At 52.6% G+C, this 22,761-nt stretch overlaps 1 protein-coding gene across 3 annotated transcripts in view; it reads left to right on the top strand.

Moving 5' to 3' along the window:
* The window catches only part of TBC1D2 (TBC1 domain family member 2), a 51,583-nt gene extending 34,509 nt beyond the window's left edge, over positions 1-17,074 (top strand). For 2 of the 3 annotated variants that reach the window (XM_040631651.1, XM_040631652.1), the window contains 7 exons: positions 1,683-1,793; positions 7,349-7,536; positions 8,588-9,064; positions 12,692-12,812; positions 14,796-14,981; positions 15,719-15,840; positions 16,528-17,074. In XM_040631651.1, the coding sequence (XP_040487585.1) occupies positions 1,683-1,793; positions 7,349-7,536; positions 8,588-9,064; positions 12,692-12,812; positions 14,796-14,981; positions 15,719-15,840; positions 16,528-16,735 (1,413 nt within the window). In that variant the 3' untranslated portion in view covers positions 16,736-17,074. Of the gene's footprint in view, positions 1-1,682; positions 1,794-7,348; positions 7,537-8,587; positions 9,065-12,691; positions 12,813-14,795; positions 14,982-15,718; positions 15,928-16,527 lie in introns of all 3 variants that reach the window. The other variant, XR_005835215.1, reaches the window with a different exon arrangement.
* Positions 17,075-22,761: the final 5,687 nt, after the last annotated feature.

The raw sequence follows: 22,761 nt of genomic DNA, 5'->3' as shown, positions 1-22,761 counted from the left end.
TGGGGAGTTGGAACTACCCGGATTCAGGCCCCGCGGAGAGAGCAGAGAGCAAGCTCAGCCTGAGTACACAAAGCCTTGCAGCCCGGGCACAGTGAGGCATGCAAAAGCAGGGATGGCCAGGGCGGGAGACACCACGGACAGCCCCAGTGGGGTGATGAGAGGCCATGTGATGAAGCCAGCCAGGGGCTTTTATTTCTAGCTAAGGAGCCCTGGGGAGCATGTGGCCCTCCCACTGGGTCAACCATCTCAGCAGAAGGCAGCAGACCCTGGGTATGAAGTGGAGCTTCTGGGCTGGGAAGGATCTTGGCCAGAATGCAGGCCCACCCAGGGAGCATCAAGATGGCCTGTGAGCCGTGCACACGTGACCCATCCCTGATAATGAGGTGCCGCAGACGTCACAGGTGTGATGCTCTTAATTTCTAGATAAATCAGGGCCTATCCCTGCAATAATGTCTCTCTCATGCACTTACATCCCAGTACGTTTCTTGAGTGGGAGCAGAAGGGGTTGAGCTTCAGCTAGTGAATGTCCCGGCATTTCAAGTGTAGCGGTGAGCGTGCACTGTGCATTGCTTCTGTAATGTCCGTCCCAGCAGAATGACGGTTGAGAGCCAGTGCTGTGGCTGCTCCTTTCTGAGGCTCCGGCTCCTGCTTGAGCCTCCCCAGTGCTTGGCCAGCTTCTCCTCGAATGCTCTAGGCACAGAGATGCACATCACAGCATTATTCATAATCAAAAAGCAACCAAAAGCACTCAGGGCCCAAATAAAAAATAACAGGGGAAGGATTATAACTAATGTATAGTAAATTCACCCAACAGAATAGTCATCAGACATTAAAAATAATCATTGGCAAGCTTATGTAATATAGAGTACAGTTGACCCTTGAACAACACGGGTTTGAACTGCACGGGTCCACTTACAGGCAGATTTTTTCTGATAAATACTGTATAGTAATGTTAATGTATTTTCTTTATAATTTTCTTAGTATTTTCTTTTCTCTAGCTTACTTTATCGTAAGAATACAGTATATACCACACATAGCATCTGAAATGTGTGCTGATTGGCTCTTTTTGTTCTCAGTAAGTCTTCAGTTAATGGTAGGTGATTAGCATTTAAATTGAGGGGGGTAGTCAAAAGTTATATACAGATTTTGGACTGTGCGACAGGGGTGGAGTTCAGCGCCCCTAACCCCAGTGTTGTTGAAGGGTCAACTGCATTTACAAGGTGACATTAAGTAAAAAATTTTCCACCCAAAATTGTTCAGTATGATTGCAAATATGTGACAACATTTTAAAACCAACACTACTTGGATATTTGTTTCTTTTGGTCTCTATACTTAGTGTTATGACACATGTTACCTCAGGTCATCTCCCAGTTGCCCAGTGGAGTAGTATTTGCCCCTTTTACAGATGAGAAAGCAGAGTCAGAGTTGTTCAGTGAAGCCTCCCAGCCAGGAAGTCAGAACCACAACTTGAACTCCAGGCTTGATGCCCTCTCTACCATATCATGCTGGATCAAGATTAGTGAAGGGGGCTGTCTGCAATACTACTTCTTTTAGACTTTCTTCTCTTCTGTTGTCATTCTTAGAAATGTCTAAAGGAAGAAAGAGTTGGAAGCTCGTTTGAGGGTGGGGGTGAGGGAGATGTTTATGGTGCAACTCCTCAAATGCTTTGCCCTCTTCTCCAGGATGACATGGAAGCATATCGGACCCAGAACCGCTTCCTCAACTCTGAGATCCACCAGGTCACAAAGATCTGGAGACGGGTGGCTGAAAATGAGAAAGCCCTCCTGATGAAGGTAAGAGGCAGAGTCTATCTCCATGCCCATGCCCAGCCACCCTTCTGTCCCTCACCTTCTCACCCCTGTATCCGTCTGTCCACATCATCTGCGCTACCTCTGGGCTGTGCCCTTTACAAGCTGCCTTTCCAGCTGCAGGCATCTGGGCTCTGACTGCTGATTGCTGCTTCTGACCACAGCAGTGCAAAGAGGCAGGTAGCCATTGTTCATCTCCCCTCCCAGCTAGAGCAACTTCCAGAGGATTCAAAGGGCTGCTACTATTCCCCTCCCCCCTTCATTTTTCTCTTTTTTTCCCCATTTGGGAGTCAGATATTAAAGATTAGACATTCCAAAACAACTGCATATGTGGGGAAATTAGAAGGTGGCTATGCACATCCAGGGAAAGGCTCAGAAAAGACTTGAGAGCTTAAGTTTACACCTTAGGCTACCCTTGGCACAGAGACAGCCTATAACAATCAAAAAACAAAAATTTTTTCTCACATTGGGAGAACCTGATTTCTAGTGTTCAGATGTCCAGCTTTCTACAAAAAAAAAAAAAAATCTCAAGGCTTGCAAAGACACATGAAAGTATGGCGCATTTGAAGGAAAAACATAAATCAGTAGAACCTGCCCCTGTAAAAGACCTGGTACTCGATCATACTAGACAAAGACTTTTTTTTTTTTTAAAGATTATTTGTTTATTTATTTGACAGAGAGAGACAGCCAGCGAGAGAGGGAACACAAGCAGGGGGAGTGGGAGAGGAAGAAGCAGGCTCCTAGCGAAGCAGGGAGCCCGATGTGGGGCTCAATCCCAGGACCCTGGGATCATGACCTGAGCCAAAGGCAGACGCCTAACGACTGAGCCACCCAGGCGCCCCTAGACAAAGACTTTAAAACAGTTGTCTTAAAGATGCTCAGTGAACTAAAGGAAGATATGGAGAGTCAAGAAAGCAATGTATGAACAAAAGAGAAATATCAATAAAGAGTTAGAAAACATACAAACAAACAAAATTCTGGAACTGAAAAAGTACAATAACTGAAACGAAAGATTCACTAGAGGTATTCAAAGGCAGATTAAAGCAGGCAGAAGGAATCAGTGGACTTGAAGATTGGACAGTGGAAATTATTCAGTCTGAGAAACAGAAAGAAAAAGCTTGAAGAAAAGTGAACAGAGCCTAAGTGATTTGTGAGACACCATTAAGCAGACCAACATACCCATTATAGTATGGAAGTCCCAGAAGGAGAAGAGAGAAAGAAAGGGGAAAGAGAATATGAGAAGAAGTAAAGGCTGACAACTTCCCAAATTTGATGAAGACATGAATAAAAACAGCCAGGAAGCTCAACAAACTTCGAGTAAGATAAACTCAAAGAAACCCAGACTGAGACACATTATAATCAGTCTTTTGAATGCCAACTACAAAGAGATTGCTTGAAAGCAGATAGAGAAGCAACTCCTCACACACAAGGAATCTTCAAGAACATTATGAGAGGATTTCTCATCAGAAACTTTGGAGGCCAGAAGACAGTGGGCCAATATATTCAAAGTGCTAAAATAAAAAACAAACAAACAAAAAACTGAACCAAGAGTTTGTATCTGGCAAAAATTTCTTCCAAAAATGAGGGAGAAATTAAGACATTTTTGGAGAAAGAAAAGTTGAGAAACTTTGTTTCTACTATATCTGCCCTACAAAAAATGCTTAGACAGGGATGCCTGGGTGGCTCAGCCAGTTAAGTGTCTGCCTTTGGCTCAGGTCATGATGCCAGGGGCCTGAGATCAAGTCCTGCATCGGGCTCCTTGCTCGGTGGGGGGTGGGGGGGAGCCTGCTTCTCCTACTGCCTACTGCTGCCCCTGCTTGTGCTTACTCTCTCTCTCTGACAAAAAAAAAAAAAAAAGAAAAAAAGAAAAAAAATGCTTAGACAGTCCTGGAGACTGTGAGGGAAGGACTAGACAGTAACTCAGAGGTGTATGAAGAAACAAAAATCTGAGTAGTGGTAAATACATGGACAATTGCAAAACCTAGTATTATGGTAAACGTGGTTTGTAATTCCACTTTTGTTTTCTACGTGATTTAAGAGTAATACATTTTTAAAAATATGATTAATCTAAAAGCTAGTATTATTACAACTTTGTTTTGTAACTTCACATTTTGTTTTCTATCTAATTTCAGTAATCAATGCATTTAAAAGAATTATTCATGTTTCAGGGCTCACAATGTATAAAGATGTAATTTTGTGACAACCATCAAAAGGGTAGCAATGGAACTATAAAAGAACAGAGTTTCTGCATGTTATTGAAGTTAAGCTGCTATAAATTCAAATTAGAATGTTATAACTTTAGAATTTTAAATTAATCCGTATGGTAGCCACAAAGAAAATAGCTATAGAATGTACACAAAAGGAAATGAAATGGGAATTTAAGCATTTCAAGACAAACTAACATACAAAAGAGGCAATAATGCAGGAAATGATGGACAAAAATGGTATGAGGCATAGAAAGCAAATAGCAAAAGGATAGAAGTCTCTTCTTATCAATAATTTAAATGTAAATGGAATAAACTCTCCAATTAAAAGACAGAGATTGGCAAAATGAATAAAAACTCATGGTCAAACTATATGCTGTGTACAAGAGACTCATTTTAGATCCAAAGACACAAATGGATTGAAAGTGAAAGGATAGAAAAAAGATATTCCATGCAGAGGGCAGGATGGCTATATCAGACAAAAGAGACTTTAAATTTTTTTTAAATTACAAGAGACCAAAAAAGACATTATATGTTAATAAAAGGTTCATTACAGTGAGAAGATACAACAGTTATAAACATTTACACACCTGATAACAGACCAGCAAAATACATGAAACACAAGCTAATAGAACTGAAAGGAAAAGTAGATAATTCTACGATAATAGTGGGAGACTTTAGTACCCCCACTCTCAATAATGGTTAAAACAACCAGACAGAAGATAAGTAAGGAACTAGAGGCCTTGAACAACACGGTAAACCAACTGGATCCAACAGGCATAGCATAGAACTCTACCCAGCGACAACAGCACACATATTCTCCTCAAGTGTATATGGGACATTTTCCAGGACAAGCCATATATTAGGTCACAAATTCTGTCTCAGTAGATTTAAAAAGACAGATGCCATGCTAAGCATCTTCTCCAACTGCAACAGGATGAAATTAGAAATCAGTATTGGAAGCAAAACTAGAAAATTCACAAACTAGTGAAAATTGAACAACATACTTTTCAACGATGAATCAAAGAAGATATTACAAGAGAAATTAGAAAATACTTAAAAAGGAAAATGAAAAAGAAAACATAACGTACCAAAACTTAGAGGACAGAGCAAAAGCAGTGCCAAAGAGGACATTTATAGCCATAAACTTACTTACTTAAACCTACTTTAAAAAACAAGAAAGATCTCAAATAAACAACCTAACTTTACAACTTGAGGAACTAGAAAAAGAAGAACTAAACCCAAAGCTAGCTGGTGGAAGGAAATAATAAAGATTAGAGCGGAAATCAATGAAATAGATAACAGAAAAATAATAGAAAATCAATGAAACCAAAAGTTGATTTTTTGAAAAGATGATCAAAACTGACAAACCTTGAGCTAGGTGGACTAAGGAAAAAAGGAGAGAGGACTCAAAATGAGAAATGAAAGTGGGGGCATTACTACTGATTCTGCAGAAACTAAAAGGATTATAAGAGTACTATGAACAGGGGCACCTGGGGGGCTCAGTCGGTTAAGCGTCTGCCTTCAGCTCAGGTCATGATCCCAGGGTCCTGGGATTGAGCCCCATTTCGGGCACCCTGCTCGGCAGAGAGCCTGCTTCTCCCTCTCCCTCTGCCTGCTGCTCTGCCTACTTGTGCTCTCTATCTCTCTGTCAAATAAATAAATAAAATCTTTAAAAAGAAAGAGTATTATGAACAATTATATACCAACAAATTGCATCACCAGATGAAATGGATAAATCCCTAGAAACACAAAGCCTGCCAAGACTAAATCACGAAGAAATAAAAATCTGAATAAACCTATAACTAGTAAGGAGATTGGATTAGCAATCAAAAATCTCTCAACAAAGAAAAGCCCTGGACCTGACGGCTTTACTGGTGAATTCAACCGAACATTTAAAGAAGAACAAGAGGCCTTCTCAGACTTTTCAAGGAGGGTGTATGCAGACTAGTGAGGGAGTCAAACAGAATCAAGATGCAGTTGGGCATATAGGATTCTTTGGGGCCCAAAGGGAGGAAGAAAGTCAGGGAGGGCTTCCTGGTGGGGGTACCTTCTAGAGCTAAGTCCTAAAAGTGAGTTAGTATTATCCAGGCAAACAGAGTAGAGAAAGGCCGTCCAAGAAAAAAGAGAGCATGGTCAAGACCTGTGAACTGAAGGCAGGAGGAAGGTGGGGAGGTTGGAGGGGAAGAACTTTGGGAAATTCTCTGAGGAAACTGGGAGTTGTAGAAGGGTTTTGAGTGGGGAGGTCTTCAATCAGACTCATGTTTTGAGAAAGCTGGGGGCTCAGTGGGCTTGCGGAGGTAGGCCAGGGAGCACAGAGACTTGGGAGTCTGTAGCAGAAGTGCCTGAGAAGAGTACTGGGAGGGGACTCGGGAAGTAGCCTTGGTGGCAGAAGGACGCAGATGTGAGAGCCAGCTGGAGTGGGGAGGAGAGCAGGCTCACCTAATGGCCTGGAGTTGGTGCTCGGCCAACGTTTGGAGATGGTAACCCGGGCAGGCCTGCAACAGAATGGCAGCCTTGGCCAGAAGGCTCACATTCTGCCACCCCAGGATGAGACAGGAGCCAGGCTGGCCCAGAGGTCACGGCAATGCCCTGAGGCTGATATTCCCTGTCCAGCTTTTACACAGAAGGAAAGTGGGCCCAGGAAAATTACCTGACTTGCTCGGCACACCTGGCTTATGGAAAGAGAAAAACAAAAGTTCAAGACAGGGCCAGGGAGTATGCGGCTTCGAAGGCCACTGGTGGGAGAGAGGTCGTGTGTCCGAGGCATGGAAAGAGCTGATATCGCCGAAGCAGAAGGGACAGGGGCAGGTCCAGAGCCATGTGGCCATCTCCTGGTAGTGCTCGGTAGGACCCCCTACAGAGAGCTGCTCTAGGCCAGGTACCCTGGGAGGGGCTTTACACACATCCACTCACCTAATCCTGGAGTCCTGGGACAGACTCTATTATTTCCATTGTTTAGATGAAGAAGCTAAGGCGAGGAGAGGTTAAGTAACTTGCCGTAGGTCCTCCAGCCAGCAGTGGCTGAAGCAGGATGGGACTTGCAGTCCCCAGCAAGAACCCGCACTGCCCCTGCCCCCCTCTCCCCTCTCTTCTGAATCCAGCTGCAGCCCTGGGTCTGGCTCTCTTGCCTGGAGCCTCTTCTGCCTTGCGATAGACCCTTGGGTTTGGAGCCTGTCTCCTTTCCCTTAGACGATGGGCTGGGGGTGGGAAGGGGATGGGAGATGAGGCTGGAGAAGGGCTTGGCTGCCTACAGCTACTCAGGCCTCTCGGGGCGGGGGGTTGGGGGGCCAAGCCCAAGCAGGTGGCCTGACAGCCCCACCCCGCCCTCCACAGTGTGCCTACCTCCAAGCCAAGAACTGCCAGGTGGAGAGCAAGTACCTGGCTGGGCTGCGGAGGCTGCAGGAGGCCGCGGGGGGTGAGGCCACCGAGAGCTCAGAGTTGCTGCGGCAGCTCACCCAGGAGGCGCTGCAGTGGGAGGCCGGGGAGGCCTCGGCCGACGGCGTGGAGCTGAGCCCCATCAGGTGAGCCCAGCAGCCAGCGAGGGCGGGTTTTGGTCTACGTGACCTGAGGGTCCCCAACCGCCCTGGGGCTGGCTCCTGCTGACCACTACACATCGTTTACCTTCTCGTGTCTTCGGATAAAGGAGCATGTGCTTGGGATGAGCCCATAATGCGGTTGAGGTGATGCAGGCTCAGAGGAGGCCGGCCCTTGCCCAAGGTCACGCAGCATATCATGCAGCTGACCTGGCTCTGCCTCTAGAGCTCCATTTCTTCCACTTCCCTAGGCTGCCTCCTGGAGGTGTTTGTCAGGGTCGGGGGAGGAGGGGAGTCAAGCCAGCTGCCTTCCCTGAGCCAAGTCCTTGCTGAGCGCAGTGAACACGGGCAGTTAAATATAACAGAAGGGGCTGTGGCTGGGGTCCAAAGGCCCCCGGCAGCTGGGTGGCCCAGAGTCCAGACCAGGCTCTCTCACCGTGTGACCTTGGACAAGTCACTTTACCTTTGTGGGCGACATATTCAGCCTCCATCACATATGGGCCAAGATCCCTGCTTTGCAGGATCAGTAGGACTAGTGAGACAGCACGTGCAGAGCACGCCGTAAGGGTGAGTAACTGTGGAATCAGTGCAAGGCCGTCTGGAATGGACCCCAGCTCTCCCACCCTGCTTGTCATTGATGCTGTCTGCTCCCCATCCATCCTTGGGCTTACTCTCTGTGCAGGTGGGATTCTATATGGGCAGTGCTGACTCCTTGAGCCTAAGGCTTCATGGAGTAATAAGAGGGTCCTTTATATTTGCAGAGAATGCACTCACGATGCACTTACTGTGTGCCAGGCACTGTCTAGGCCCCCAGCATTTTACAACAGAGGAGGTCAGTGGGTCTTCATGAGGCAGAGCAGGGGTTCTTCTACCCATTGTAAAGATAAGCAAACCGAAGTTCAGAGAACTGAAGTGACCCGTCCAAAGCTGCATGGCTAACCCACAGTGAAGCCCAGGCAGGAACCTGCCCACCCCCACCCTGTCCCTTATCCGGGGAAGGGCTCTGCAAAGTGCTGCTAACGTAGGCTTTTGCTGGCAGTGAGTATGATGAGTATGGCTTCCTGACGGTGCCCAACTACGAGATGGAAGACCTGAAGCTGCTGGCCAAGATCCAGGCCCTGGAAGTGCACTCCCACCACCTGCTGGCCCATGAGGCCGTGGAGCGGCCACTGCGGGAGCGCTGGGCTGCCCTGGGTGATCTTGCACCCTCGGTCGAGCTCAAGCAGCTGCTGCGGGCGGGTGTGCCCCGAGAGCACCGGCCGCGTGTCTGGAAGTGGCTGGTCCAGCTCCGTGTCCGGCATCTGCAGAGCCCCGGCCACTACCAGGAGCTGCTGAGCCGGGGCCAGGTCCGCGAGCACCCCGCTGCCCGCCAGATCGAGCTGGACCTGAACCGTACCTTCCCCAACAACAAGCACTTCACCTGTCCCACCTCCACCTTCCCCGACAAGCTACGCCGGGTGCTGCTGGCCTTCTCCTGGCAGAACCCCACCATCGGCTACTGCCAGGGCCTGAACAGGTAAGCATCACAACCCTAGTGAGGGCGCAAGGTTCTTTAGAGCACCCCTCTGTCTCTTCGGAGTCTCCCAAAAACCTGGAGAGGTGAGTCCAGGAGGCTTGATTCCCACCATACGGATGGGGACAACATGGACATGTTCAAGACGGGGACAAGGACAGGTTCAAGACGGAGGGGCTCCTCATGCTGTGCTCTCTCCTTTGACTTGTGCTCAGGGCGGTGCCACTTATATGGAAAGCCTTGTGAATGGTCCCCTGGAATTTTGTAGTGCACAGCTCAGCTCACATATTGCAGAGCTGTGTGGTCAAGGATCATTTACTTTAAACAAAACCCATTCAAGGGAGCCCAAGAAAGAGAGAATTGGTAAATGTCACAGGGGAAGCTCATAAAAGCCAGGAAAAGAAAATAGAGGACAACACCAGATGGTCATTAGAAACTAAGGCATCTCCTCTCTCCAGCAGGGTCACAGCACTACAAAACCCCAGAGGTGCCGTGGGGACAAGTCCCGGGGGGGGGTGGTGGCACCACAGTCCTGCTCTGCAGCCCCCTGGGGCCACACCATCTCTGGCCTCTCTAGCTCTAGATGTCTGCTTCCTTTTCTCAGCAGACCAGCCTCTGTCCGTCACTCCTTGGACATTTCGGGCCCGTCGAGGCTGTCCGAATGGAGACCTCGGCCCCTGTGTCTGGAGCTTTCTCAGCAAGTCTTCCCACTTGTCGACACCCTCGTGTCCCAGGACAAAATTCCTAAAGGAAGGAACGTGATTGGCCCATCCCAGATTCATTTCTGCTTCTGGTCCCACAGCAGGATGGAAGAGATTGGGGGTGGAGGTGGGGTGCGGTGGGGTGGGGTGACCTACTAGGGCTGCCCCCTCCAGTACCTCAGGACTCTCGTGGATGTCCCCCTGCTATCTCCATAGAGGTTAAATAATTTCAGATATTCCCCAAAGCAAGTTTCAACTCAATTTAATTTAAATTCGCATCTACTCAAGCAGAATTTACATAAGACATTCTGCTTCCCTCATAGGTGGTGTGTGACATTTATTTAACACAGAATAAACATTCAGAGAGTCCCCACTCAAATTTGAATGATTCCTAAGGGTAGAGATTTTTGATACTGATTTCCAGCCTAAATTGAATGAAGTTGAGCGTATATACATGTTCAGTTACTGGAAATCCAGAGTTAAACCATAGCACAGCTAATCTAAGCTGGAGGGACGGGGAAATCCTCTAGCAGGAAGGGTCTTCAGATAAACCTCCCAGAAGGAAAGAAGCTTCTGCCTGTGTGGAAAAAGGCAGCACGAAGCCTGGGGAGGGGTATGTAGGAAAAACAGACGAGAGAGGCGGGTGGCACCCCCCTTCTTCAACTCTTCCTCTGAATGCTTTTGTTCTTTTGTTTTTGTTTTTGTTTTTACTGATAATTGGTGTTTTGGCAACTATTCATATTATTGCTTAAAATCGGAGGTTACCTGTACTGGGAAGAGCCCCGTCACATGTGGAGGGGGGGCAATTAAACCCCCACCCTGCGGGCCCCTTTCACTTGTCTGAGTGCCGCCATCTAGTGGCATCCAGCAGAACTGCGTGCATGGTGTCAGAAGACAGACCTTGGCTTCTGTGCAACAAATCAGCCTGTTCAGGGGATGACAGATATCATAGTAATGATACAGTGCTAATTTAGGGCAAAAACTTTAAAGCCAATTCTCATTAAAATATAAGTGGAGTGCATTAGAAGTAGATGGCTTTTTTCCCCCACATCACCACACTCCGTCCTTTGCAAACCCACTTGAGCCTGAATGTCTTAGATTGGAGTCTGGCTGCAGCCCTGAGCAGTTGGTAGGCCCTAGTTGGTACCAGCAGCCTCTCACTACTGACCTTTCAATGTGTGCAGAAATCTATGCTGGTGCCGGCAGCCAGGTCCTGGACTGAGCACGTCCTGAGGCTCCAGTGGGATGGGGTAGTATGGAGAGAACAGCAGGCTGGACTTGGGGAGCCCTGGGTTCTGTCTCCACTCTGCTACCAACTGACCGTGTGACCCTGAGCAAGTGACTTCTGCTTTCCAGGACTCGGTCTTCCCAACTCTGCAATAAGTTTATCTAGACCAGGGATGACCAGTAGGAAGCACCTGCCTGGAGCCTTGTCTTCTGAGTTTCTGCGGCAGCCTCCAAAGTCAGTGGGAAAGAGCACAATAATTATTTAGTTATGTCTGCCCTGGACATAGACAAAGGGGAGTGTTGTCATGATTCAGTAGTTATGTCTGCCCTGGCATAGACAAAAGAGAGTGGTGGCCAGTGTTTCACATATTTGCTATCCCTGAACTAAATGACCTCAGAAGGCCCCCTTCCCCAGCCTTGAGAGGGCAGAGCTTCCTATTTCCCAAGAGACCTGTGACCCTTCCTTTCATCCCCTCAGCTCAGACTCAGGAGGGTTTGTACAGATATTTCAGCCAGAGTGGAAAGAAATTCCTTCCCAATCTACTGGGGAGAGAAAAGGGGTCTCTTTTTTCTTTTGAGAATTAACCCTGTTTCTTTAAACAGTGTGAACCTCAGAAGAGGTTGGAGATCACGAATCCAGTCTAGTAAGAGCCCAGAGAAGGACAAATAGCTGGACAATGAAATGTGTTAAGCCCGTCAGGAGTGTGAGGCTTCACAGTGCTATAAGGGGGCATCTCCCTAAGGGTGTTCAGTGGGTGCACTGTACAAAAGGGGCTCCATAGCCCCACTGGACAGCCTTGGGTTAGTCACATGAGGTTTTGTCACTGCAGAATTTCTAAGATGTCCTATACCATCAGCCTCTAAAAGGGGGCTAGAGTGTGTAGCTTTTCCCAAACAGTTTTTGATTTGGGACCTTGTGTTCACCGAGCATCTTGAGAGACCACTGCATTTTGGGAAATGTATTCCTGGGTGAGACCTGCCAGGAAAGATGGGAGAAGTAGAGAAAACAATACTTCTAGGACGAAATCCCCATCAGCACTGTGGGTTTTTTCCTTTCTTACCATGGTCTCATTAGAGCCTCATGATAACCTTGGGGGGAGTTCAGGAAGCAAAGGAGAGAACGAATTCTGTGTGGTGAGCGCCTGCTGTATGCCGGCTAGCTAGAAAGGCACTGTAGGTCTGCCTTCTCGCTCAAAATGCCACACAGCCCCGGGGAGTGGGGATTGTTAATCCCACTTCACGGATGATGAAAGTAAGGCTCCGAGATGTTAGCACACTTGTCAAGATCTCAAAGCCTGTGGATATTAAGATGAGGATAGCTGACGTCCACAAAGCACTCACTGCATGTCAGGTACTGTGCTGGGCATTGATCTCATGTTAACTTCATTCATCCTCATAACAGTCCTGGGAGTATGATGAGGAGGCTGAGCCTCAGAGAAGTTTAGGAACTTGCCCGGGATCATCCAGCCAGAATTCATACCTAGGCGATGGGACTCCAGAGCCCCTCCCTAGAGACAGATCTCCCCATTGCTCTGGAAATGCCCTCTGTAATCCTCCCCCAAAGCGTGTGCATCTCACCCCAGGTGCCAGAACACTAGTCTGGTTAGAGAGTAGGGTTGGGAGCCAGGGACCTACCCCCGTCACCCTCTGCCTGGCTGCAGCTTCTGCACATCTTCCCAGGCCTTCTTTCCTCCCGTTCCAGACTGGCGGCCATCGCTCTGCTCGTCCTGGAGGAGGAAGAGAGTGCCTTCTGGTGTCTGGTGGCCATTGTGGAGACCATCATGCCGGCTGATTACTACAGCAAGACGCTGACGTCATCCCAGGTGAGCAGGGCTGGGAGGGACGGGACTTAGAGGCCATGCAGGTTGGTGCCCCTTAAGTGGTTCCTTCAAGCCAGTGAATCTCAGAAGAATCAGGAAGCTCTCAGGCCTCCATTTCTCCTTCTGTACAGGGGCCAGTCACCTCTCCCTGGGACTCCTGGGAAGTTCCAGTGAGCTGATGGCCTTTAGAGTTGTGGGAGCCCTGCCCACGGGGTAGATTATTGTTATTCCAGTGATGACACCCCGTCATGAGAAATGGTTGGGGGGGGGGTGTTTGGTTGGTTTTTGTTTTGTTTTGTTCTTTTCAGAAATGGTTTCTTGGGGAGGGAAGGAGAAGAAAATCTAGAATCTCTCGCTTTTTGCCGGTAAAGAATTTCAAAACAGAGGTCAGGGGGTGGAAGTGGGACTCAGGGTGGGAGGTGGAGACAAGTCTTTGCACACCTCGTCATGGCCTCCCGAGAAGCACAGCAGCCTCCACTCTTCCCACCCAGCGGCCCTCTCACTCTGAGTGCCGGCCACCCCAGAGTCCAGCACAGCCAAGTGTGGGGCCCGCCCCTCCCCCAGCCAGTTGCATGGCCTTGCCACATCCCCTCTCTCAGCCCCTGGTTTGTCTGCTTTGGGATGGGAGTACTTCTGGGGCGTGATGATAGGTGCATCCGCACTGTCTGCTTCGTGCAGAGAGGCCATCCAGAGGGGACTTTCTCATTTCCCACCCCAAACCTACCAAGTCATTTCCTGCCCGCCCACCCTGTTCCTCTCCTTTCCTATTATGATCGCCCAACACTGATTCCTCCTGTGGGACACCCACCTAGGCGGGGAGGTCAGCAGAAAGGTGGGTGTCCGACGTGAAGGAGGGAGGTCAGGACTGGAGATGGAGACTGAGGAGTCAACAGGAAATAGGTGCTGAATCAGGAAGGGAGGCCCAACCTCACAGTGGCTCGAGGGGCGGCTCATTTTTCCCAGAGAATGACAAAGCTGAAGTCGCCTTCAAGCTCTCTGCTCTGCCATCCCTCCCATAGTGCTTTCAGCCCCCTGCTCAGGGTCCCACGACAGCCGTACCACCTCCGACACTGTGGCCGTGGTCCCGGCTGGAAGAAGCAGGTGCAAGGAGGGGGCTGGCTCCACCTCCCACGGCTTTCCCGCCCAGTGGGTGCTGCTTACACCTTATTGGTCAGAACCGTGTCACATGGCATCTCTCCCTACAAGGCAAGCTGGGAAATGTTTCATATTTTACTGCCATGCTGTAACATCTCCGAAATTGAGGTGTGTTGTATAACTAGTGTGCTGTTGTGGGGTTGTTGGAGGGTTTTTTCTCGTTTTTTTAATACAGAAAATTTTGAATGTACAAAAAATAGAGAAAATAGAATATGAACCTCCATGTATCTGTCACCTAGTTTGAATAATTATCAACACAGGCACCCAACTGCTGCTCCATGTCTACTCCCACTCACTCCTGCTTGGGTGATCTTGAAATAAATCCCAGACATCATGTCGGTAAATCCGTGAGCCCTTCGGCAGGTCTGCTGGCATCTTAGGCTCAGTGAATTACCCTCGGTCTTGCGCTGGACGCGCTGTGCATCTTTTGTGTCGGGCCCAAAATGAATGTGGAGAAGTGGCCGTGGTGTCAGCCGATACAAGTCTGAACTCCTGCTTGGATTCGGGTTCAGGAGGGCAAATGGGCCAAAACACCACTGGCTAAGAACTTAGGCCACAGAGACCTCCGCACCAGAGCCCAGTGCTCTAGCCCAGAAGATTGCCGGCTGTGCTGGGAGCGGCAGAGTGCTGTGCCACCGGGCCCATCTCCTGGCCACAGGAGACTCCAGCTCCTGCAGGCGCTCCGTGCTCCCCGGGGGCGGGGGCGGTGGGGGGAGGTGGGTGCGATTCCAGGACTGTGTGTGGACGGGCTGGGTGGGAAGGGCAGGCAGGGAGGGAGGCAGCCCCTTCTCTAGGGTGGCGGCTGACAAGCCCTCTCTCCCTGGCTCCCAGGTAGACCAGCGGGTGCTGCAGGACCTCCTCTTGGAGAAGCTGCCCAGGCTGATGGCTCACCTGGGGCAGTACCGTGTGGATCTCTCCTTCCTCACCTTCAACTGGTTCCTCGTGGTCTTTGCAGACAGTCTCATCAGCAACATCCTTCTCCGGGTCTGGGACGCCTTCCTATATGAGGGCACCAAGGTAGGGCACTGTCAAGGGTGAGCAGGACAGCCCTGAGCAAGGCCCTTCAGCCCTCTGGGTCTCGGTTCTGCCCCCGGAGAACGGGAAGACGGTGCTCCCTTGTCAGGGCCGTTGTGGACCTCTCGCGGGAGCCGGCTTTGTAAACTAAAGTGCTTCGCACACGTAAGGAGAAGGGGTGGTTCTGCCTCTGAAGATGTGTCTTAAAGTTGGGGGGATTTCCTTTCTCTAGGGAAGAGGCATGACCGTGATCCAGGAGGCCCATCACTATTCCCTCCGCTGCCCATCCGGTCAGCTGGGCCCCTCCTTCTCTTCCTCCAGTTTGGACTGAGCCCCATACTGGGAGGCTGGCACATGGGTGTGGTCCCCCTTTGCCCCGTACCTTTCTAGGCGACCTGGGCAGGCCTCCCTGTGACCTCCATCCCAGTCTCCCCGTGCTGGTTGGTAGCGCACCACGGTTTACAGAGCACCTCCGGGTCCGTTATTCCGTTTGATTCCCAGTGGGTCCAATAGGGTAGCACCTCACCCAGGGCCCTGGGACAAGTGAGGACAGAGCCAGGACTCAGTCCCCATGCCCAGGTTCCACGTTGTGCTCCCTCCCCCTGGGGTTTCCCCGTCTTCCCGTGCCCCTCGGCCTCCCCTCACTCAGCTTTTCAACCTATCGGGCGGGGGGTTCCTCCCCCTGGGGACTACGAGCCCCGGTCCCTGTGCCCCACCTGAGCCCCCACTTCGCCCCCCAGGTGGTATTCCGCTATGCCTTGGCCATTTTCAAGTACAACGAGGAGGAGATCCTGAGACTGCAGGACGGCCTGGAGATCTACCAGTACCTGCGCTTCTTCACCAAGACCATTTGCAACAGCCAGTGAGAGCCCACCTCTGCCCCCACCCTGCCTGTCCAGCACTCCCATCCCCCACACGTGCCCCAGGACACACAGCAGAGCGTAGGCAGGTGTGTGCTGAGTGGAGATTTGTTAGTGACGCTGACCCTCCATTACAGCTTAGAAATCTCTAGGGACATTCCGCTGCCCCAGTGGTCTGTCTGCCCCTAACCACGGCATTCAAGGCCTCTATGCAGTTTCATTTCTTTCCCACCTTTTCCTGCCCCCAACACCCACGCCCGGTCATCCTGCCAAACAATTATTTGAGTTCCTAGCTCAACACCAACCTCTGGGGTTTTGGCCTTGCAGTTTCTTCTACTTAGAATGCCTCCCTGTCACCTCCACCACTGCCATCTTTGCCTGGCCAACCCCTACTCATTCTTCAAAAGTCAGCTCCCATGTCACCTCTTCCAAGAAGCCTTCCCTGATAAACCTTTTGTTACTGAGTTAGAGCTCCCATAGCCCTAAGCTTCTTCCTGCCTCAGTACACATCACTTTGGGTAGAAGTTGTCGTCTTATTTACTGTTTCCTTCCTGGAAGGTGAGCTGCCTGTGGGCAGGGGCCAAGGCCTCAGCCACATGGACAGAATGAATGGCAGGGTGCCCGGGAAGGCCCAGTGAATGCAGACCCAGTGGGGCGCTGGCTTTGGGCTAACTGTGCTCTCCCCCCAGGAAGCTGATGACCATCGCCTTCAACGACATGAACCCTTTCCCTATGAAGCAGCTGCGGCAGCTGCGGAGGGCGCACCGGGAGCGGCTGGAGGCTGAGCTGCACGAGCTGGAGCAGCTGAAGGCCGAGTACTTGGAGACGCGGAGCTCCTGGGGCCCGGCGGTGCCAGATGGTTGCACCAGTGAGGACGAGGGGGAGGGAGAGGCCTGACTTGGCCACCTGCCCTCCCCAAAGCCCTTTCTCCCCTTTGACTGTCAGACCCCCAGGAGGATGGCCGAGGAGTGGTCCAGCCGGTGAGCCCCAGTACCATGTGACACTGGGCAAGTCCCTTCCCCTCTCCGGGCCTCAGTCTCCCCATCAGAACATTGTCTGCTGTGAAGCCACTGGTTAAGACTCGTGAGCACATACCCAGGGTGCCAGCCCTTCCTCACTTCTTCCACAGAGCACGTTAGCACACACACGCCAGAATGCTGTCTTATGGGGTAACCTGGACATTCTTTAAGTTTTATCTGTATAAGACGATGTACATATTGAAAACAGTTGACAAGCTTTGGAACTTGAATGATTCCCAGTAACCAGCTGCTCCCGGGTAGGCCCAGGGCTCCAGGGTGTCACATCACTAGGGCCTTCCCTAGCCTGGGACATCCCTGGGCTCTGTTTCTGTGGGTGTCTGTGCAGGGCCTGCCCCTCTCCTGGTTCCCTGAGGAGCTAAGGCCCTGCGCACTCAGGGTGTGCCTTCCTGGGCCTCTCTAGTGCCGGTTCTGCTCCGGCCCCACTCCTGTCTACTGAGGCCTGTTTCCTGAGCCTTGCCCCTATGCCCTCCTTTCCTTTCACAGCCTGTTTTGGGGGGAGGGGTTCCGAGGGAAAACCCCTGCCCACGCCAAGAGGAACTTGGTGTGGGGGTTGGGTAGAGAGCCCCGGGTCAGGTGCCCAACGCCTGACCTCCCTCTGCCAGCTTCATGGGCCCAGGCAAGAAGGGTCACCTCCTCTCGGAAGAAGGAGCGGCTGGAGGGTGAGGAGAAGGTGGTGAGAGGGACGTAGCTACAGCCTGTCACCCAGTCAGGGCTGGCTCTTCTGGCACCCGCTGTGTGCCGGCACTCAGTTACAGCTCTGGGCCCTTCCTCAGCAGTCAGAGGCCTCCCCCCCTCCCCAGTCCCCTCAAGGTAGGGGGTCAAGGCTGCATAAGTGACTTTGGCCGCTCATTTTTCAGCGAACCCTTGACTGAGTGGGTACAGGCTTGCGCTGGGTAGTCTTCGGCAGGAAGGACTGGGGGTGGGGGATTCTGGCATGGAAACTTCCAGCTCTGATCTGAGGTTCCTGTCCAGGGCTAGGAAGGAGGCCACACCTGTCACTGGGGACCTTGAGGGGTTGGCTCACCAGACACCCAGTTCCCCAACGCCATGCCCCGCTACACCCTCCGGGAAAACGACGTTCCGAGTTCTTTCCTCCCACATGACGGGAGCTGCCGGCCAGTCCCCGGGCCCTGGGTCTGCCATGAGTACCCCATATAGGGTCTTGACCTTCCTCATTTTTGCTAAACTTTTACATCTGCTGCGATCCTTTCACCGCCAAATGACATCTGTGAGGCGTGAAGGTGGCCTGCAGGGTTCCTAGCTGCACCCTCAACAAGCTGGGTGCTGTACCCCTAAGGGCATCATTGGGGAGACAAGGGGGCCAGCCTCCTGGGCTCCCAGGAGGGCTAAAGGACAGGACACTGGTGCCTGGCACGGAGTAAATCACCACCACTGGCACGGAGTGGCCTTTTTATGGAGAAAGGTCACCCAGAGGGCTTCAAAAAGGCCCAAGGTTCCAGGAGAGACGGGTCCAGCCGGTCTTTCAGCTCCAGCCTTGAAATTCAAATTCCCTCCTCAGCAAAAAATAGACAATCCCAGATCAGACAGGGGCTGTCAGATAAATGACACCCCCCTCTCCCTCTTCCTTCCCATCTCTCCCCTGCTTGCTCTCCCTGTCCTGCCTCTTTTCTCTCTTTCCTCTCCCTCCTCCTTCCCTCATCTTTCTCCCCCACCTCCTGCCCATTCTCCTCACCTTTCTTCCTTTCTCCCTCTTCCCCCTTCCTCATCTCCCCTCCCCACCCCAGGCAGAGAAGTTCTGTCCACAGCTCCGTGCCTCCTGGACTAGGGAAAGGGGTGGTGCTTTGCTGTTGACCCAGCACCCCGTAACCTCTGGTTTGTACCTGGCTGCAGAATCACCTAAGCAGCTTTGAAAGGATACTGGTGCTGTGTGCCACACACAGCCTGTTGTGGGGCGTGAGCGTTCTGATACACCAGGACCGGGGCGAGGGCAGGGGGTGGGGGGAGACCACAGGACTGACCCTGGTCCGGCTTCCTCCAGCCCTGACATGAGATGCTGGAGCTGGAGCCAGGAATGAGGACTGCCTGTCCTAGAGCACTGCTCCAGGCCACGCTCAGTTTAGAAACAAGAAGATGAAGCCTCAGAGAGGTTAACTAACTTGCCCAAAGTCACACAGCCACTGAGTGGTTCAGCCATGTTCAGGCCTTGGAGGTGCTAACTGTTAAGACCAGGGAGGGTTTGTTCCAGCCCACCTCAACTTCTCTGGAGACAAAAACACCAAAGGATCCAGGGGAAAGAAGAGGCCTGGCCTATAACTTCCTGAGTGGTGTAGGGCCCCACAGGAGAGCTCCAGGGAAAGGAAAATGGAAGAACCATCCACCTGACAGGGAGGCTGTAACAGGGACTGGTGGAGGTGGGGGGCATCCCACCTGGAGAAGGTCTGTGGCTGCTGCTGCCTTCCTTCCCTCCCCCTTCTTCCCCAAGGGCGTTTGGGGCCCACCCTGGTGTCAGATTCCTGGCCCCGCACCACAGCTGTTGCCCCCCATCCCCAGGGGCTGCTGCCTTCTAGGGCTGGAGGATCTGATCCCTCACGGCCCCACCCCCCTACCCCAGGGGATGGGACCTCTCAGCTCAGTCTCTCTCTCAGACACTAGGCCCCCAGCAAGCTGCCTGGGTAGGGGAGGGAACAGGAGTTGCCCAGGGAACCTCCCTGGGGCAATATCCCCAAGAATAAAAGGACTCCTCAAAGGAAGAGGAGGGGCCTGGAGGGAAGACTCCCCCACCTCTTCCGTCCCAAAGTGGGAGATGCACACTGACTTCTACAGAATGCCTGTACTCCACTAACTTCCCCCACACTCAGAACCTCACCCCGCAGGCACAGCTGTTCCCCCATTCTAAGTTCAGTCTCCCAGGGCACGGCCATACTGCTCAGAAAGCTCCATGTTGGGCAGGTAAATGAAGAATTTGCCACCCTTTCTCACATTCTGGTCCTGCACAAGGCATTGACCCACGCATGGCAGATTAAAGCCGGCCACATTGACACATAAGAAGGAAGGAGGTGGTGGTTTCCTGGCCTATCCCAATCAACCAAGACCCAATATAAGGTGCTGGCAGACGGGCCCAACTTTGAGGCCAAGCCTATTGTGTGGTTTTCTAACTAGGGGCCCCTGGGCAGGTCGTTTCTGCTCTGGCCTCAGTTTCCCCATGTGTGCAATTCATAAGACGGTTGGCAGAGGGTATCCTTCCTCAAAATGACCAGGGTTAGGGGGAGAGAAGGGGCAGAAGAACAAGGACCCCCCCACACACACATAGGTGTACAGGCATGTGCACGTGCAGCATCCCCAGAAAGGGCCCCAGGTTGTGTCTACTGCGTGGGCCTCCAGTGAACCCCAGAGGTCCCTGCCAAACCGGCCTTTCCCCAGCACAGTCCCAGCCACCCACCACCATGGCGTAGGGTGGGAAGATGCAGATACAAGGCTGGGAGGGCACATCCATGGGGCATCTAGGAAGGCTTCCTGGGGAGGTGATGAACCTGGAAGGAAGGACACCTTGGTTTAGATGGATGGAGATGCTGCCAGAAGAGACCTCCCAGCAGAGAGGAGTGTGTGCACGAAGGTACGCATGCGTGAGTGTGCGAGGGGTGGGGCACGCACCCGAGATACTGGCCCAAGCCCTAGGTGAATTAGGACATTCAGATGCCTCAGCCTTGGAAAGGTGGTGGTGCCCACCCACCCCCAGGAGTAATTAAAAATAAAGGCAATATTGAGCCATATGTATAAGGAACTCCCACAACACTGATTTCGCCATGTGCTTTTCTGAAACATCAAATATCCGACTCATCCTGATACCTGAAGCTCGCATTCAGTCTGAGCAGTGTGGGGAGGGGAGCTTTGCAGACCACACGCAGTGGGGAGGGGAGTGGGGAGGGGACTCCGGGCCGGAGAGTGGCCCAGTGAACAGTGAATGAGTTTCAGGCTTCGGCCCTGGCTATTCTTTCCAAGGAGATACTCAAGAGCCCCCACTTACTTAGCCACTCTAAGTCTCAATCTTCTTACCTGTAAAAGGGGGGTAATAATAGCTACTAAACAAAAGGGTCACTCGGATTAAATGAAATAATACATGTAAAGTACATAGTATGCTCCATTATTCACTCAAAATTGAGCTGGCTACTGTTCTAGGTGCACAACTGAACAAAACGAAGAGCTCTTCTCAAGAGGGGTGGTGTGGTGAAGTGGCTCTGAGCTCGGGCTTGATGACTTGCTGTGGGATCTACAAGCGAGGTGCTCACCTGTCTGTGCCTCAGCTCTCCCATTTGTAAAATAGGTAATAGAGTAACCGCACAGGCGTGTGCGACGGTCAAGTGAGGTAACGCGTTTAAGGTGCCTAGAACAGTGCCTGGCTCAGGAAGTGTGAGGTGGTAGTGTTATTAAAAGGAGGGGCCTCCCCTTCTCCTCCCCTTGCCTGGTGTGCCCAGGACCCAGAGCCGGCGAGCCCGGGCGGCAGCGCCCCCTCCTGGCTGCCGGGAGAACGGAGTCCTCCCGTTACTGAGCCGCCCTCCCTGCTCTTTTCCTCCCCGCCAGCTGGAAGCCTCAAGAATTTCTCTACCAGCCGGGGTTTACCAAGCGCCACCCCCGCGGCGGGCTCTGCGCGCGCACTTTGCCGGGCCGGTAAATGAAGTCGTCTCATCTAATTCTCCCAACAGCTCTCGGACGCAGAAACAGTTACTGTTTCCATTTCGCCACACTGGAAACGAGGGCTCAGGAGGTCGAGTTCCCTGCCCCGCGGCACGCAGCGAGGGAGCGGCGAGTCCGCGCGTCCCCAGCGTCCGCTTGGTGGCCGGGCAGCCCGCCCCAATCACTGCGGCGTGTGCGCGCCGGTGTGCACGCCTGTTCTGTGCGCGTGCGCGCCTCGAGACCAGTCCCGAGGGCCAGGAGCGCGGTCGGGAGGGTGGGGAAGGAGGGGTGCCCCTGGACCCGGGGCGCGCGGGCGGGGCTCGTGCCCGGCCCCAGCCCCGCCCACCGGCCCCGCCCTCCCGGCTGCGCGGGGAGGAGGCGGCGGCGCCGCGCGCGGGCACTCGGCGGGCGGTGAGGAGCGCGGAGCCGGACGCCGCCACCGCCACCGCCACCTGAGCGGTCGTCATCAAGGTAGGGCGGCGCCGCGCCAGCGGCCGTGCCTTCCCGGTGCGCGCGAAGTGTGCGCGCTGCGCCTCTGGGCTGCAGCGCCCTGGGAGGGATGCGGGGCTCGGCGCGCCGTGGGGGACCCGGCGGGGCGCGGGGGGACGAGGCTTCCGGCACCCCCGCGTGACCTTACAAAGCACTGCTCCTCTCCAGGCCTCAGTTTCCCCATTGGGATAGCGGGCGCAATGGTGGCCCCTTCCGCTCCGCGTAGTTGGCAGAGGCCGCCGTGAGGTCCAGGCTCCCGACGGCTCTTGGCTGGGGTCTGCACTGCCTGCACCGCCCACCCCTCCTGCCCGCACTGAGGACCGCTCACGCTGGGTGTGGCGAGCCGGTCCCGACAGCTCCCCCCACCCCCTTGTGGCCTGGGTGCCCCCGTGAGACCCGTCTGGACGTTCCCCCTCCTGACTCGGGGACCTGCAGGGCCTCAGCTTCCAGGTACAGGAAACTGGAGGAGGCGACAGCGCGAGGTCCCCATCGAGCCCGCCTGGGCATGCAGGGTGGGGCCGTCAGAGCCGGCCCGCCAAGTCTGCCTTGCTGGGGAAGCCCTGAGCTGGGGGTGATGGGACCATTAGTTGTAGACTTGCCTGGACCAGACCCATGAACCCACCAGGATTTAGAGAATGGTGTGGCACGTCCTCTTTCCCTTCCACCAGGTATGATAGGGCTGGATAGGTTCGTGTGTGTGGACCTCAGAGGGGCGACAGTGCCAGGAGAGCTGTATCTGGGTGGGGTTGGGTCTGGGACAGA

The sequence above is a fragment of the Ursus maritimus genome, unplaced genomic scaffold (assembly GCF_017311325.1).
Source record: "Ursus maritimus isolate PB19 unplaced genomic scaffold, ASM1731132v1 scaffold_17, whole genome shotgun sequence".
Taxonomy (NCBI): domain Eukaryota; kingdom Metazoa; phylum Chordata; class Mammalia; order Carnivora; family Ursidae; genus Ursus; species Ursus maritimus.
Note: the sequence above shows the minus strand (reverse complement) of the source record. Positions and strands in the feature narration are given on the sequence as shown.